The sequence below is a fragment of the Homarus americanus genome, unplaced genomic scaffold (genome assembly GCF_018991925.1).
Source record: "Homarus americanus isolate GMGI-L3 unplaced genomic scaffold, GMGI_Hamer_2.0 scaffold29465, whole genome shotgun sequence".
Lineage (NCBI taxonomy): Eukaryota > Metazoa > Arthropoda > Malacostraca > Decapoda > Nephropidae > Homarus > Homarus americanus.
In genome coordinates this window covers 1-12,500 of record NW_024752480.1, presented here as the reverse complement: position 1 = coordinate 12,500, position 12,500 = coordinate 1, and the positions used below count along the sequence as shown (strand labels likewise).

Genomic DNA, 12,500 nt, shown 5'->3' with positions numbered 1-12,500 from the left:
AGCTCATGGTGTAGATGTGCAGGTGTGTGTGTGTGTGTGTGTGTTAGTTAATGATTTATATGTATGATTTGTATGTTGGGGAGTGTGTGTGTGTGTACGTGAGGTGTAGCCCATGGTGTGTGTGTGTACGTGAGGTGCAGCCCATGGTGTGTGTGTGTGTCCAAGCCATACTGATGCGTATAGAGTCATAAAAGGTTAGCATTGGGGTGAGTTTAGCGGGATGTAAAGTTTGAGGTGGACAGTGACCGGGAAAATAACGCAAAACAACATAATATTTGGTGAATAACATTTAAACTCAGGGTACCGGGTTTTAGGGTAGGCAGTGGGGTGGGTCGTTGTGAGAGTGGGCAGCAAAGTGGGTGGGAGGAACAAGTTGGCAACATTGATAGTTGGGGGGAAGGGTAGATGATGGGCGCTGATGTGAACTATAACCCCTTGTTGGTATCACTTTTCTCACCCCTACACCGCCCTGCCTCCCTCTCAAGGACACACACACACACTCACTCCCAGCCCTCACAATAGCGCCTCTACACCCGGATTCGTTAACATATAGACGGGGGGAGGGGGTAGGGGGGTGAATCTTTACGTGAAATAAGCTGGGGAGCGAATCTTCAGGGAAAAAAAAAGCTGGGGGCCGAATCTTCAGGTGAAATAAGCTGGAGGAGGGCGGTTGAATCTTCAGGTAACCCAATTGTTACAAGAATTAAGAACATTTACCTCAACGTAAAGAAGAAACGGTGTGTGTATTGACGTTATGTTGTCTTGGTTGAGGTTGTGAGGTCCAAGGCGAGGCTCCAGTTGACGTATGACCCCCATAAGGCCAGGGAAGAGGAGTTACTACACTGACCCGCCAATCTGGACCTGTTGATCGTGGGGGACTGATAACCTCTTGAGTGTATGGGTTGATGGGAAGGTGATAATGTGTGATGGAGTTACGTGTGTTGGCTGCGATTGTATGTATGTTGGTAATCTGGCTTTGGAGGGTGACCCGACCTGTAGAGACTACCTTGGAGGGTGACCCGACCTGAATTGAAGACTTTGGAGGGTGACCTGATCTGAAGAGAGGACTTTAGAGGGTGACCTGATCTGAAAAGTGGTCTTTGGAGGGTGACCTGACGTGAAGAGAGGACTTTGGAGGGTGACGACCTTAAGAGAGGACTTTGAAGGGTGACAAACATCAGATCCCCTTAATATTGTTTTGTTTGTAGCCTCAGAACTAAATATAGACACCTAAGATCAACCAATAATGACCATAAATAGACGAATATAGAGACCAGAAAAAGAAAAAAAATATCACATACAGTTTTGAAGTTTTGTGCCACTAACCGTAAGATAAATGTGTAGCTACAGAGGCAGTTATCGTGTTTATCTCTTTCTCTGATGTGGTGGACAGTAAACACTACCAAACAGGAAAAGACAACATCGTGATCAACTTCCCGCCAAAACAACTGATCTAAGAGGGAGACACATGCTTATTGTTGACATAATTTAGTGACTGAGGAGGAGGAGGGAGAGACAACAAAAGGACTGCGGGGGGAGGGAGACGGAGGCTGCCACGGTCTGTGATGCGAGGTGATGTACCCAGCAGGAGAGGGAGGGCTGGGGTCCCTGGCCACACGCAGGAGGGCGCTACAACTGGAACACTACACTGATCCAGACGTGAGTTAGGACGCCTCTTCTTCTTGTTATTAAGTCCTCTCGTTCCTGCGTTAAGAGCATTACTAACTCGTGTGTGTGTGTGTGTCTCTCGTGTAACAGGTGAGCCATGGGTCATCACGCTCACCTTGTCGTGTCGTCGTGTTGATTGGGGCCATTATGGTAGTCGTGTCAGGTGTAAGTGTTTGTCGTCCATGTCACTTGTATGTATTTATCTGTCAGTCTTGTTCAACTACACTGCCCCTCCCCCCTCAGTAAGCGTCAGTTAGGAGACAAATTTAACACCGAGACTCTACCTTAACTATATACCTTCACTTAACAATAGATTAGATTAACAGATGTTTTTTCAAAGGATTTTCTACGTTAATTTTGTCTCCTAACTGGTACTAAGTGAACGTATTTAGTTAAGGTAGTTTTAGTGTTAATTTTGATGTCATTGCTCTTATTTTTGCATCTTATGGGACATATTCATCCTCTCTCTCTCTCTCAAAATCACCACTCCAGGTACACATATTCACCTGTCATGTGTACTAATGCATTCTGTTGTGACCTTTGAGTTGTTTCGTGTGAGTGTGTGTGTGTGTGTGGGTCCAGGTGTCGCTGCCTCTGCCTCTGGTGTATTTTGGTATCAGGTGTTGGCTCGTCTCCTTCATGGTGGAGGTGTGGTGGGGATTGTGATAGTGGTGATAATGGTTTTGTGTGGTTGGGATTGTGGTGGTGGCATTGGGTTTGTTGATGAATAAAATCTTTGCTCACTGACTTTAATAATAATAATAATAATCTCCATTAACAATAACTTTTATATAGTACATTAAATAAACGTCACAATTCACACGGAAATTTAAATACCCACACAAAATAAAATACCCCCGCACATCCTATCACGCTCTTGCCTTTGTGTTTGTGGCAGCGAAGGTAAACCCCTAAATGATTTAACTAAGCTGTAAATGAACGATAAGTGAGGGGAGTGTTGCGTGTGAGAGCTGCTGTGTTTATATTAATGATTTATGATGCTTAATAAATGTATACACGAGTTTATTTAGTGCTATGGAGTACTAGGTGTGTGGGTGGTGCTTGTGGGTGGTGTTTTTGTGTGTGTGGGGGTTTGAGGTGGTGCTTGTGGGGGTGCTTGTGTGTGTGGTGATTGTGCTTGTGATGTTGTGTGGTGGTGGTGAGATATGGTGTTATATCTGGCTTTGTTGACACTTGCTCTGGCCTCCTGGTGACAAGTTGTTTATAGCAGCGGGAGAAAGTGTTTTGACTGATCCCTGGTACCGCCTATCCCGCGCATGAGACTTTTCATTGAATTGTGTGGTTCAGTTCAGGTCACTGTATAGAATAGATATTGATTCCCCATAAAACATTTACAAGATGATAACAAAGTTAATCCCTGGCATTAGGATCCTTGAGTATAAAGACAGATTAAGAAAACCGAATTCACATTTTCCCGGGAGATGTAGAGTGTGTAAAATCTAAATGGAAGATAGAGTTGTCCGGTCTTTTCGAACTATTCCTTGACGCTGGGTCATGCAGCTCGTTAACTTAGGGTGTGATTGTTGTGTTGGTGACAGCTTGTACACCTTAAACAAATTCACGCCTAAGTGCCCCTTGAGCTGGCCAGCCTTGAACAAGAGGGGCAACCATTATTATGTGCACTGCTAATGTATGTGTGTAGGTAGAGTATTAGTGGAAGCATGTGTTCACTATAACGCAGGTAGCCACAGGTGTATCAAGCAGGTGAAGTAGATGACGTGTATAAACAATGTAAACGAAGACTTGACGTCACTGGTCCTGTGTGTGACTCCTACACCAGCTCGCTACACCATTAACCTGTGTACTGTGTTGGTCATTTATAGTACGAATGTGTGGGTGGGAGAGGGGCGGTGGTGTAGGTGTATGAGTGGATGTTGTAGTAGTGTGTGTGTATATATGTGGGTGTGTATGTGTGTACATACCCTATCAGGTAACCGAGTCACCTTGCATGACCTAACCCTTGTCTTAACTCTCGTAACTACACTTTCATAGGGCCACATACTTGACCTACATACCTATTGCATAATGGGGGTGGGGGAGGGACCAATTATATCCCAATTCACGTTCCTTTCCTCCCATCAATGATTAATGATGACCTATTAGGGAATTCCTGTGTGTGTGTGTTTCTTTGTTACCCTGTCTGTCTGTCTGTTTGTATCTATTTGTCTGTCTGTCTTAGAATGTCTGTATATATGTGTATGTCTGTCTCTCTCACTGTCATGTAACCTTTCCTTGACATCGCGAATAAAGTTTTAACCTACAGGACGATCTAGACACATCAGGCTTGACACTCACGTTCATAATACACCTTAAGAATACAGCCTTGTGACCTTGTTCGTCCTGGAGGGAGAAAATGACGTTGCCGCGCCCCAACCACTGCAGTACTTCCAAGAGTCCGTGAAGGGGAGGGGGGGGGGCTAGTCTCTGATACCCGTACGATAATTCTGCCTCTTTAACTGTCATAGATAAGACAACACACCTTGTTACGGGTGTCTCTCTGTGCATTTTCGACGTCAGAAGTCAGCTTTGTGCGTGAGCCTTAAATGAGTCAGTTATATGTGCGTTCTGGGGTTAAATTTAACTATGATATTCCGGCCCCGTCAGACTGCCTTTACCCTCACCGATCACAAGTCCGTTTCAGAAATTTTCACTCGGTTTTAATGAATAATTTCTTTAGTGTTCGTCAGTAACCAAAATGTAAGTATTTAATCTTGTCACCAGGCCTTAAAGTGGCGCAGTTTGGGCATCAAAGGAAAGACTACTCATTATACATTGTTTGTTTACATGTAGTGTTTAAAGATCGTAAGGGTAAACAAAGATCAGCTGATACCGTCGGCGGGGATCATAAAGGTACGGGAGGAGCCCAGCCGAGTTCAGTGTGTTTGGAGCTGCCAGGGAGGGTGGAAGTCCAACAGTCCGTCCCGGGTCCCTCCGTCTGTGGGTGACGTCACTTGACAACAAACGTTTATATTAGCCAATCACCAACGCGTTCATAATTTTTTTATCGTGACTCATAAGTGTTTTATGTTTATCATTAGGTGTCTTAATCTGTAATGAAACTGGAGTGATACGCGTGGTGACTTGCCGAGGAAATTGGTGTTAAAGCTGAACGTTAAGATATGATGCCTCAGTCGTGTTGATGACCATTTTAGGCTATGAATGATTTACATAAAGTTAAGTCTGTTAAAATGTTTCAATATATTTACAAACTTTTTTTATACACGTGTACATTTTATTTTCATATATTGTTAAATAAGTTACCGGCCTGAGACTTCCCTACTGGTAAGATTTCCTTTAGTGCAAATAAACATGATCACCTGAAGATTGAACACCCTAAATCTACTTGGTGGTAAATGTAACACACTGTACTTAACAGGCTTCGTGGCGCGTGTAGGTCAGATGGGCCCTTGACGTAGTGACCACCAGGGCCCTTGTTCTGATAGACCCCATTAATTGTCATTATAAAGAACCAGGCCTAGTGGGCCCCATTACCTTATAGTATGAGGGACTGGTTCCCCATTAGGACTGATGTTCCATTAGGTAATAGAGACCTATGGGGCGGTGGCTCATTAAAATATGAATTAATAGGACTGGTTACTATTAGAACTGGGCCTATTATGACTGGGGTCCCTTTCTAGCAGCTAGTTTGGGAAGATGATTGTGTGTGGCTCGTCATTGTGTTGCTGCTGAAGAAGCCCTTTTGGTGTTGACTACTCCGCCTTCCTCACTTCCCCCCCCCTCATTCCTTCCTTCCTTCCTTCACTTCCTCTCTCACTCATGTACTCACTCCTTCCTTCACTCACTCCTTCATTTACTCCCTCCCCCTTCACGTATGGATAGGAAGGTGGTTAGGAGAGAGAGAAGGGAGAATTAACCAGACCTATTTTATCAGATCAAGTATAAAAAAAATCTTTCACGTAACATTGACTTTATCACAACACCCCCCTTAATAAAATAAAATGAAGGTGGATTTGGACTGTGACTCTACAGGAACACTGATGGATAGACGAATTTGAATGGTGACGTAACGGAATAGATAGTGACGTAATGTGATAGTGACGTTATATGGTTGGATGATGCTGTCAAGTAAGGGGTGACTGAACTAGGCAAACATTGTCAGGTGATGGAACATGGCGGACTAATACGACAAGATGTTTATAATTATTTCTTATCCCCTGCCAATGTCCGCTTGTTTGTCCGTCCGCACTTCCGTCAGTATCTCCGTTTGTCTGTTTGCGTTGTTCACGTATAACCTGGCAACTGTTCCATATATTTTAATGAGGTTTTGTATACATAACAACATAGAGGAGAGGAAGTGCCTTAGGCTGACTAGGATACAGTGACGTGTATTTATTTTTGTTTATAAGTTATTGTATCGTATTGGCGTGTAGAGGAAGGAAAGTCATTGGGGCGTATTGTATGTTGATCTCTCTCTCGCTCTGTACACTTGATAGTTCCATTGTCTTCACCTATTCTGAGAGTGTTGATGTATTCGCAAATGTCAAAGTGAAGGTGTGTGTGTGTGTGTGTGTGTTCACGGTACATGTACAGAATAGCGGCAGTAGATATGACACTACCGGCAGTGCCACTAGCAAAATTATTATATGAATTTGGTAGGTGTAGTAATAATAGAAACAATAGTAGTAATATTAGCAGTTATTAGAAGTAGTACTAGTAGCAGCAGTAGTCACAGTAGCATCACGGCTGAGGATAGCAGTAGGGGGCGGCGCCAGACAGCGTGCAGTATTTTAAAGCTGCACAACCTGCTGTGTCTCGCTGTCGCTGTCTCCGCCGGCAGTAGCTGTGTGGGTCCTGGTGCTGCCCCGGCCTGGGTGAGAGGGGAGGGAGGGAAGAAAGGAGTGTTTTTAAGGAAGGGAGAGAAGTTAAGGAACAACTGTGAGAAGGAGAAAGGAAGGGAATTGATAATGAGAGGGGGGGCGAGAGTACATGAGAGAGAGAGAATATATTGACCTACCTATCTTCATTTTTCCAAGTTCCTTCAAATCATTCCAGCGATCAATATAAACGTCCATAACAGCCAATCACATACGAGAGTTCCAGTAACAAGGTAATGATGACTTGTTAAATGGGCCCCAATCTTACATAATAGAATATGATTGGGGCCTATTAGGACTGGGCCCATTTGACTTGGTAATTGAGATATTTTGGGACTTAAGCGCTTTCCATCTGTCCGTCCGTCCGTCCATCTGCGGGCTGTCCACATAATAAGTTGAATAAATAGTGATGGATTTTAACTAAACTCGGTGTGTGATAACAAGGTCTCAGAGGAGTTCAGTAATCAGTGTTTTGTGTCATTATTGTACAGAGTTATGGCACCTTGGACGATGTTGTGGCGCAGTGGAGGATAATGAGTAGCTTGTGCCATTGTTGAACTGAGTTATGACCTCTTGGATTTTGCATGATTTGATAATTTGTTTTAAAAATGATTAAATTAATAATAATAATGATGATGATAATAATAATAGTTTAGCTATTCTTATTACCAACCTTACCATATATATCTTTATTTCACTAATATATTGACTACCACAGAGGTATTAATTGCACATTCCCACCGATTGATAATTCACGTTTTTCATTATTCCTGATATTAGTTAGAATAAAGTGATACTTAATATAAATAATAAAGGTGTTTAGTTAATGTGATATTAATAGGTAATATGTATTGAGGATATTATGTCGATCACCTGTACAGATGTTACTGTATTTTTTGTAATATATGTAAAATGTATACAATAGGATACAGTCTAATGTATGGGTATGTTACAGATGCAGTGTAATATTGTCCAACCTGACTAATTCTCATTACATGATAGATTACTGTATAATACATACAGTATAAAACAACAAGACTGTCTAAATTATGTGTTTACAACGTGTAATATTCAGGGTAATACACCTGCTGTATCCTGTATAATACAAGGTACACTCCCTTCCTTGTTATATGTATAATCTCTTGTACTCATATTCCATCAGTATACATGTATTATTTATTTGATGTAACACAGCAGCATACATGTGTCCTGTATCTAACCCATGTAACACATACAATAGGACGTTGAGGATGGCAGACGTGTTGGTGTGAGGTGCAGGAACTGTGATACACCCAAGTGACCTTAACACAAGACCTCAAGACACATGTAGCCTTAGTTATACACCTGAATTTATTAAATACACCTGTTGTGATACACACCTGTGATAATGGATGACCTCATCCATCAACTGCGAGACCACAATGAGTTCTGGAGGCAACCTGGAGGTGATGGAAGTGGAGGCCGTGTTGTGGTCGCTCCAGTTTACCATCAACTGGAGGAGCCAACACCAGCCTTTTTCGACGGGGCGTCGGGAGACGAGGTAATGGCGTAGCTAAAGTGCAAGTAATGTTGTGGACGCACTCTGCTGCTCACTCTACTGCACAGCACCACCGCACTTTTATCTGTCTGTCGGCACTTAAGTGTTGCCTCTCTCTCTCTCTTTCTCTCTTCTCAGTTTCTTTAGATGTGGTTAAGGTGGATTCTCTCCAGGCCACAGTGCCAGGCGTCGTCCGGCCCACACAGACAGATGTACACATATAGTACATGAAACACCTCAAAGGCAGCACAAAATAATCCCTCTGTTTCACGGCTTGGGGGACCACCATTCACCTGTCTCTCCACACCTCATCTTCGAGGCATTATGGAACTTGAAGCCCCGGCTGCTGGAGTCAGTATGGGGCGCTCGTGGCCTTACAGATGACGACAATCTTACTTAGTTTGTGTCGTCTTCAACCCCCCTGGCGAGGTAACTATTGCCAGTAAGACAGTTTACCAGCAGCACCCTGCAGCAACCACAAGTGCTCACAGCTGTGGCTGGCTGTCCTAAACACACCAAGCGTCCCACAAGCTAGAGAAAACAAAAATGGCCTTAAAAAATATAAAACTCCTGACTACTGTTTCTTGTGCTGATCTTCTCTGCTTCAGTCGCATGACATGTTTACCTGTGGTGTGTCGGTCCTGGACCCATGAACGTGTACACATGATAATTAGTTCTATTTGTTTTCCATCAACCAGAGTCCAAATTCATGTACAGTATACAAGAGCTATAAACACCTGACATAAAGACTTGTATGCATATGCCTTGGAGAACATCCGATAATTTACTACTAAGATGCATTAAAAAAACTCCCAAATTGAGTAAAGAAAAAAAATCCTGCCCATATGAGACCTTCACCCCAGGGACTCACTTTTTATATACAGTACGTCCCAAAATCCCAATACCATGTCACTCTAGACTTCAGAGACTTATAAACACGAATCTCTTAAAATCAGACTCGAGCATGTGTACAAGTATCCAGGCCGTGTTTGAGGGTCGAGGACTTGGTAAAATAACCACGGTCCATGTTATGAGACTACACACCAGACTGTACATCTTCGCACCTGCCTTAGCACAGCTGTTACTGTTGTTGTTTTATCTTGCACCTGTATAGCACCATTATAGCTTGTTCTGCACATCTTTGTAAATGCACATCCTGTATTCAGCACATCACTGTTACTTTATAGCATTTAATAGCTGTCGCACATCATGTAAAAGTTCACCATTAATGTAGTTCACTTCATATTAGTCTCACATTAGCTGGGTAAGTGAATTACCAATTTAAACTCGTGTAGCCATAAATGTCTTTTTAAAACTGTATCACACACTCAAAAACTTCTTGTTAAAATGCATCACACAATACAAACACGAGGTACCGTACTTTAGTTAGTGATATGGTTTCGTTTCAGTAACTCAAAGCAACACAAACACGAGTTAAGTTCAGGGTTATGGGTCGTATGAGCACCTCTGGCCACACCTGAGAGAGAGAGTATCACTGTGTGTGTGGAGGAAGTCTTTTAGGTAATAGTAAATGTTGCTGTGAGCTGTTAAATGAAGCCATATTCTAGTGTACCATGCACCGTACATAAGCCAATTGGCCTCCTTCACTAGCACCTCTGCACCTATAGTACCATACTGTACCTCACAAGTCTCCGAGCACCATGATTTAGTATTGTACTGTATGTTGAGATAGTACCGTCTGAATATTAATTACAATCTTTTATTTATGTGATAAGGAATTTGTATATATGTTTAGGGTTAGTAAGATATGATTAAATATATACCACTATGTCCAGAAATAAAGTGTACTGTAATTTGAATGTATGTATAGTATATACCATATGACATACAGTACATGCATACAGGGTACATACATACATGTTCTGATAGATTAAATATTCATATATCTGAAAAAATACGCTTAATCGACCACCTAACCAGTGCCGGATTTAGACCTGTGGAGGCCCATGGACAGCCTCTTTCTGGAGGCCCCCCTCATTATAACTACCCAAGAGGGTGGGGTGGCGAGTGAAGCGAGTCTAAACGTCTGGGAGTTCCGGGGGGCGCTGTAAGCCCCCCGGGAAAATTTTGAAATTTGAACACTTCTTTGGAGAATTTTGAAGCCATACGCAGTTATAGTGAGGAAATTAGAACATATTGTAATATGTGGAGGCCCCCAGATTGTGGAGGCCCCTGGGCAGCTGCCCACTTTGCCCACTCCTGAATCCGGCCCTGCACTTAACTCAGAACATGATTTCAACACCACACACCCCACAGACTACCGCCAGCTAACACACTCCACCTCCCACAGAACATGTCGATCTTGGTGTCGTCGTTAACCATAGCGACGCAGATGGCGTTGTCACACGTCATTCGCGGCCGCCTGAGCGAGATGCTGCAGAACGAGATGCTGAAGGGATGTCTGCTGGAGCTGGTGGCCGCTGCTGAGATGTGTGGTACCTGCTACGAGCTGGTGATCGGTGAGTGGTGAGGGAGAGAGGTAGAGGGTGAGTGGTGAGGGAGAGGTGGAGGGTGAGTGGTGAGGGAGAGAGGTGGAGGGTGAGTGGTGAGGGAGAGAGGTGGAGGGTGAGTGGTGAGGGAGAGAGGGAGAGGTGGAGCAAAATGAGAATGGATGAGTAATGAGGGAGGGGTAGGCTGCGGTGATGGAGTGAATAATGAGCAAAGGTGAGCGGTGAGTACTGAGGTAGGAGAAGGAAGTGTGGGAGGCATGTTAAGGGAAAGTGAGGAAGGACTAAGCATGTAGACATTCGGAGGAGCTGGAAAAGTCTTGTAAAATGTGATGGAGGTTTGTATGAACGACTATACTCTTGTAGAAGCTGTTAAAGTCGTTTGGAAATTATTTATGGCTTGTCAAGAATCTGGGTTCAGAATTTAAAAATTCGAGTAATTAGTGTTAATTAATGAGCCTTAAAAAAATTAAAGACCTATACTATATATAAAACGTCAATTACGTTATGCCCATAGGTGTCAAATCACCTTTAATGAGGATCCCTTAAGTACCGTAATACCTTTGTAAGAAATGTGATCATAATCCATGGTATGACCCCAAGTGCCGACTGCTGGTGTTTATGGCTGGTCTCTCAGCCTCTGATTCTAATGTGTCCATATCATGTTTTATACTGGTCAAGGGGAGCCAAGTTGCCACTGCCCATCTCTCTCCAACTGTATGAATTACTTAAAAGTTTCAACTGTAAAAGTACAATAGTTTTGTGTTTTTTCCAGGCATTAAGATGAACTTGGTTTTTACTTAGTTTTACGTTTAAGCATGTAGGGTGGGTCTGGAAGACTGATCAAAGCTTGTGTCTTTCAAATGTGGTCTTATCACATTGAATTTTTGAAATGGAAAAGAGTATAAAAGATTGCTAAATAATTCTAACTATAATGTTTATGATTAATGGCATATTAAACATTTATAAAATCGGCGACAAATACTTAAAACAAAACAAAATTGATTTTTTTAAACAATGATTTTTGGCTTAAAATGGTTGTTGTCAACCTTGTCATTTATATAATTTTTTTCAGTAATATATAAAGCAATGATGGCTTGTAGAAAGTGAGGGAGGCCTGTAGAAAGTGAGAGAGGTTTGTAGAAAGTGAGAGAGGTTTGTAGAAAGTGAGAGAGGTTTGTAGAAAGTGGGGGAGGCTTGTAGAAAGTGAGAGAGGTTTGTAGAAAGTGGGGGAGGCTTGTAGAAAGTGAGAGAGGTTTGTAGAAAGTGGGGGAAGCTTGTAGAAAGTGAGAGAGGTTTGTAGAAAGTGAGAGAGGTTTGTAGAAAGTGGGGGAGGCTTGTAGAAAGTGGGGGAGGCTTGTAGAAAGTGGGGGAGGCTTGTAGAAAGTGAGAGAGGTTTGTAGAAAGTGGGGGAGGTTTGTAGAAAGTGGGGGAGGCTTGTAGAAAGTGAGAGAGGTTTGTAGAAAGTGGGGGAGGTTTGTAGAAAGTGGGGGAGGCTTCTAGAAAGAGAGTAGACAAATAAAATTCAAAACAAAGTAACAAATGGCTAAGCTGATAAGTGATGAAATGATAAATCTGTTGTACTGTAGAGTGAGAAAATATACAGTCTAATATTACTCCTCGTAACAGTGGCTGACAACTACGGAGTTTACACCTATGCTGTCTACCTGTTCTTAATGACCATCTGGTGGGGACAGTCGTGGGGTACAGCCACTGCCTGCCCCTACAGCCTGCTGGAGGAGTACGTGGAGGTGGGTGCTCATCCTCTCGAAGTGGTGCTCAAGATTATCTGCCAAGTTATAGGTGGTCTGGCATCATTCAGGTGAGTACAGGTGTTGATGTCCATCTCTGAAGTGTTGAGTCATGTAAAGTGTTTTGAGTCTTTGTAGTGGTTAACGATTTTGTGTGTGTGTGTGTGTGTGTGTGTGTGTGTGTGTGTGTGTGTGTGTGTGTGTGTGTGTGTGTGTGTGT

At 42.9% G+C, this 12,500-nt stretch overlaps 2 protein-coding genes across 3 annotated transcripts in view; one reads left to right on the top strand and one right to left on the bottom strand.

The window, feature by feature from the left end:
• The window catches only part of LOC121855104 (aquaporin-11-like), a 15,747-nt gene extending 14,900 nt beyond the window's left edge, over positions 1-847 (bottom strand). The window contains exon 1 of the mRNA XM_042349942.1: positions 718-847. Coding sequence (XP_042205876.1) covers positions 718-816 — 99 coding nt within the window. The 5' untranslated portion in view covers positions 817-847. The remainder of the gene's footprint in view (positions 1-717) is intronic.
• LOC121855106 overlaps positions 1-12,382 on the top strand; it is a 17,221-nt gene extending 4,839 nt beyond the window's left edge. The window contains exons 2-4 of one of the 2 annotated variants that reach the window (XM_042349947.1): positions 7,765-8,064; positions 10,373-10,541; positions 12,159-12,382. In XM_042349947.1, coding sequence (XP_042205881.1) covers positions 7,912-8,064; positions 10,373-10,541; positions 12,159-12,355 — 519 coding nt within the window. In that variant the 5' untranslated portion in view covers positions 7,765-7,911 and the 3' untranslated portion in view covers positions 12,356-12,382. Of the gene's footprint in view, positions 1-1,559; positions 1,660-7,764; positions 8,065-10,372; positions 10,542-12,158 lie in introns of those variants that run through there. The other variant, XM_042349949.1, reaches the window with a different exon arrangement.
• Positions 12,383-12,500: the final 118 nt, after the last annotated feature.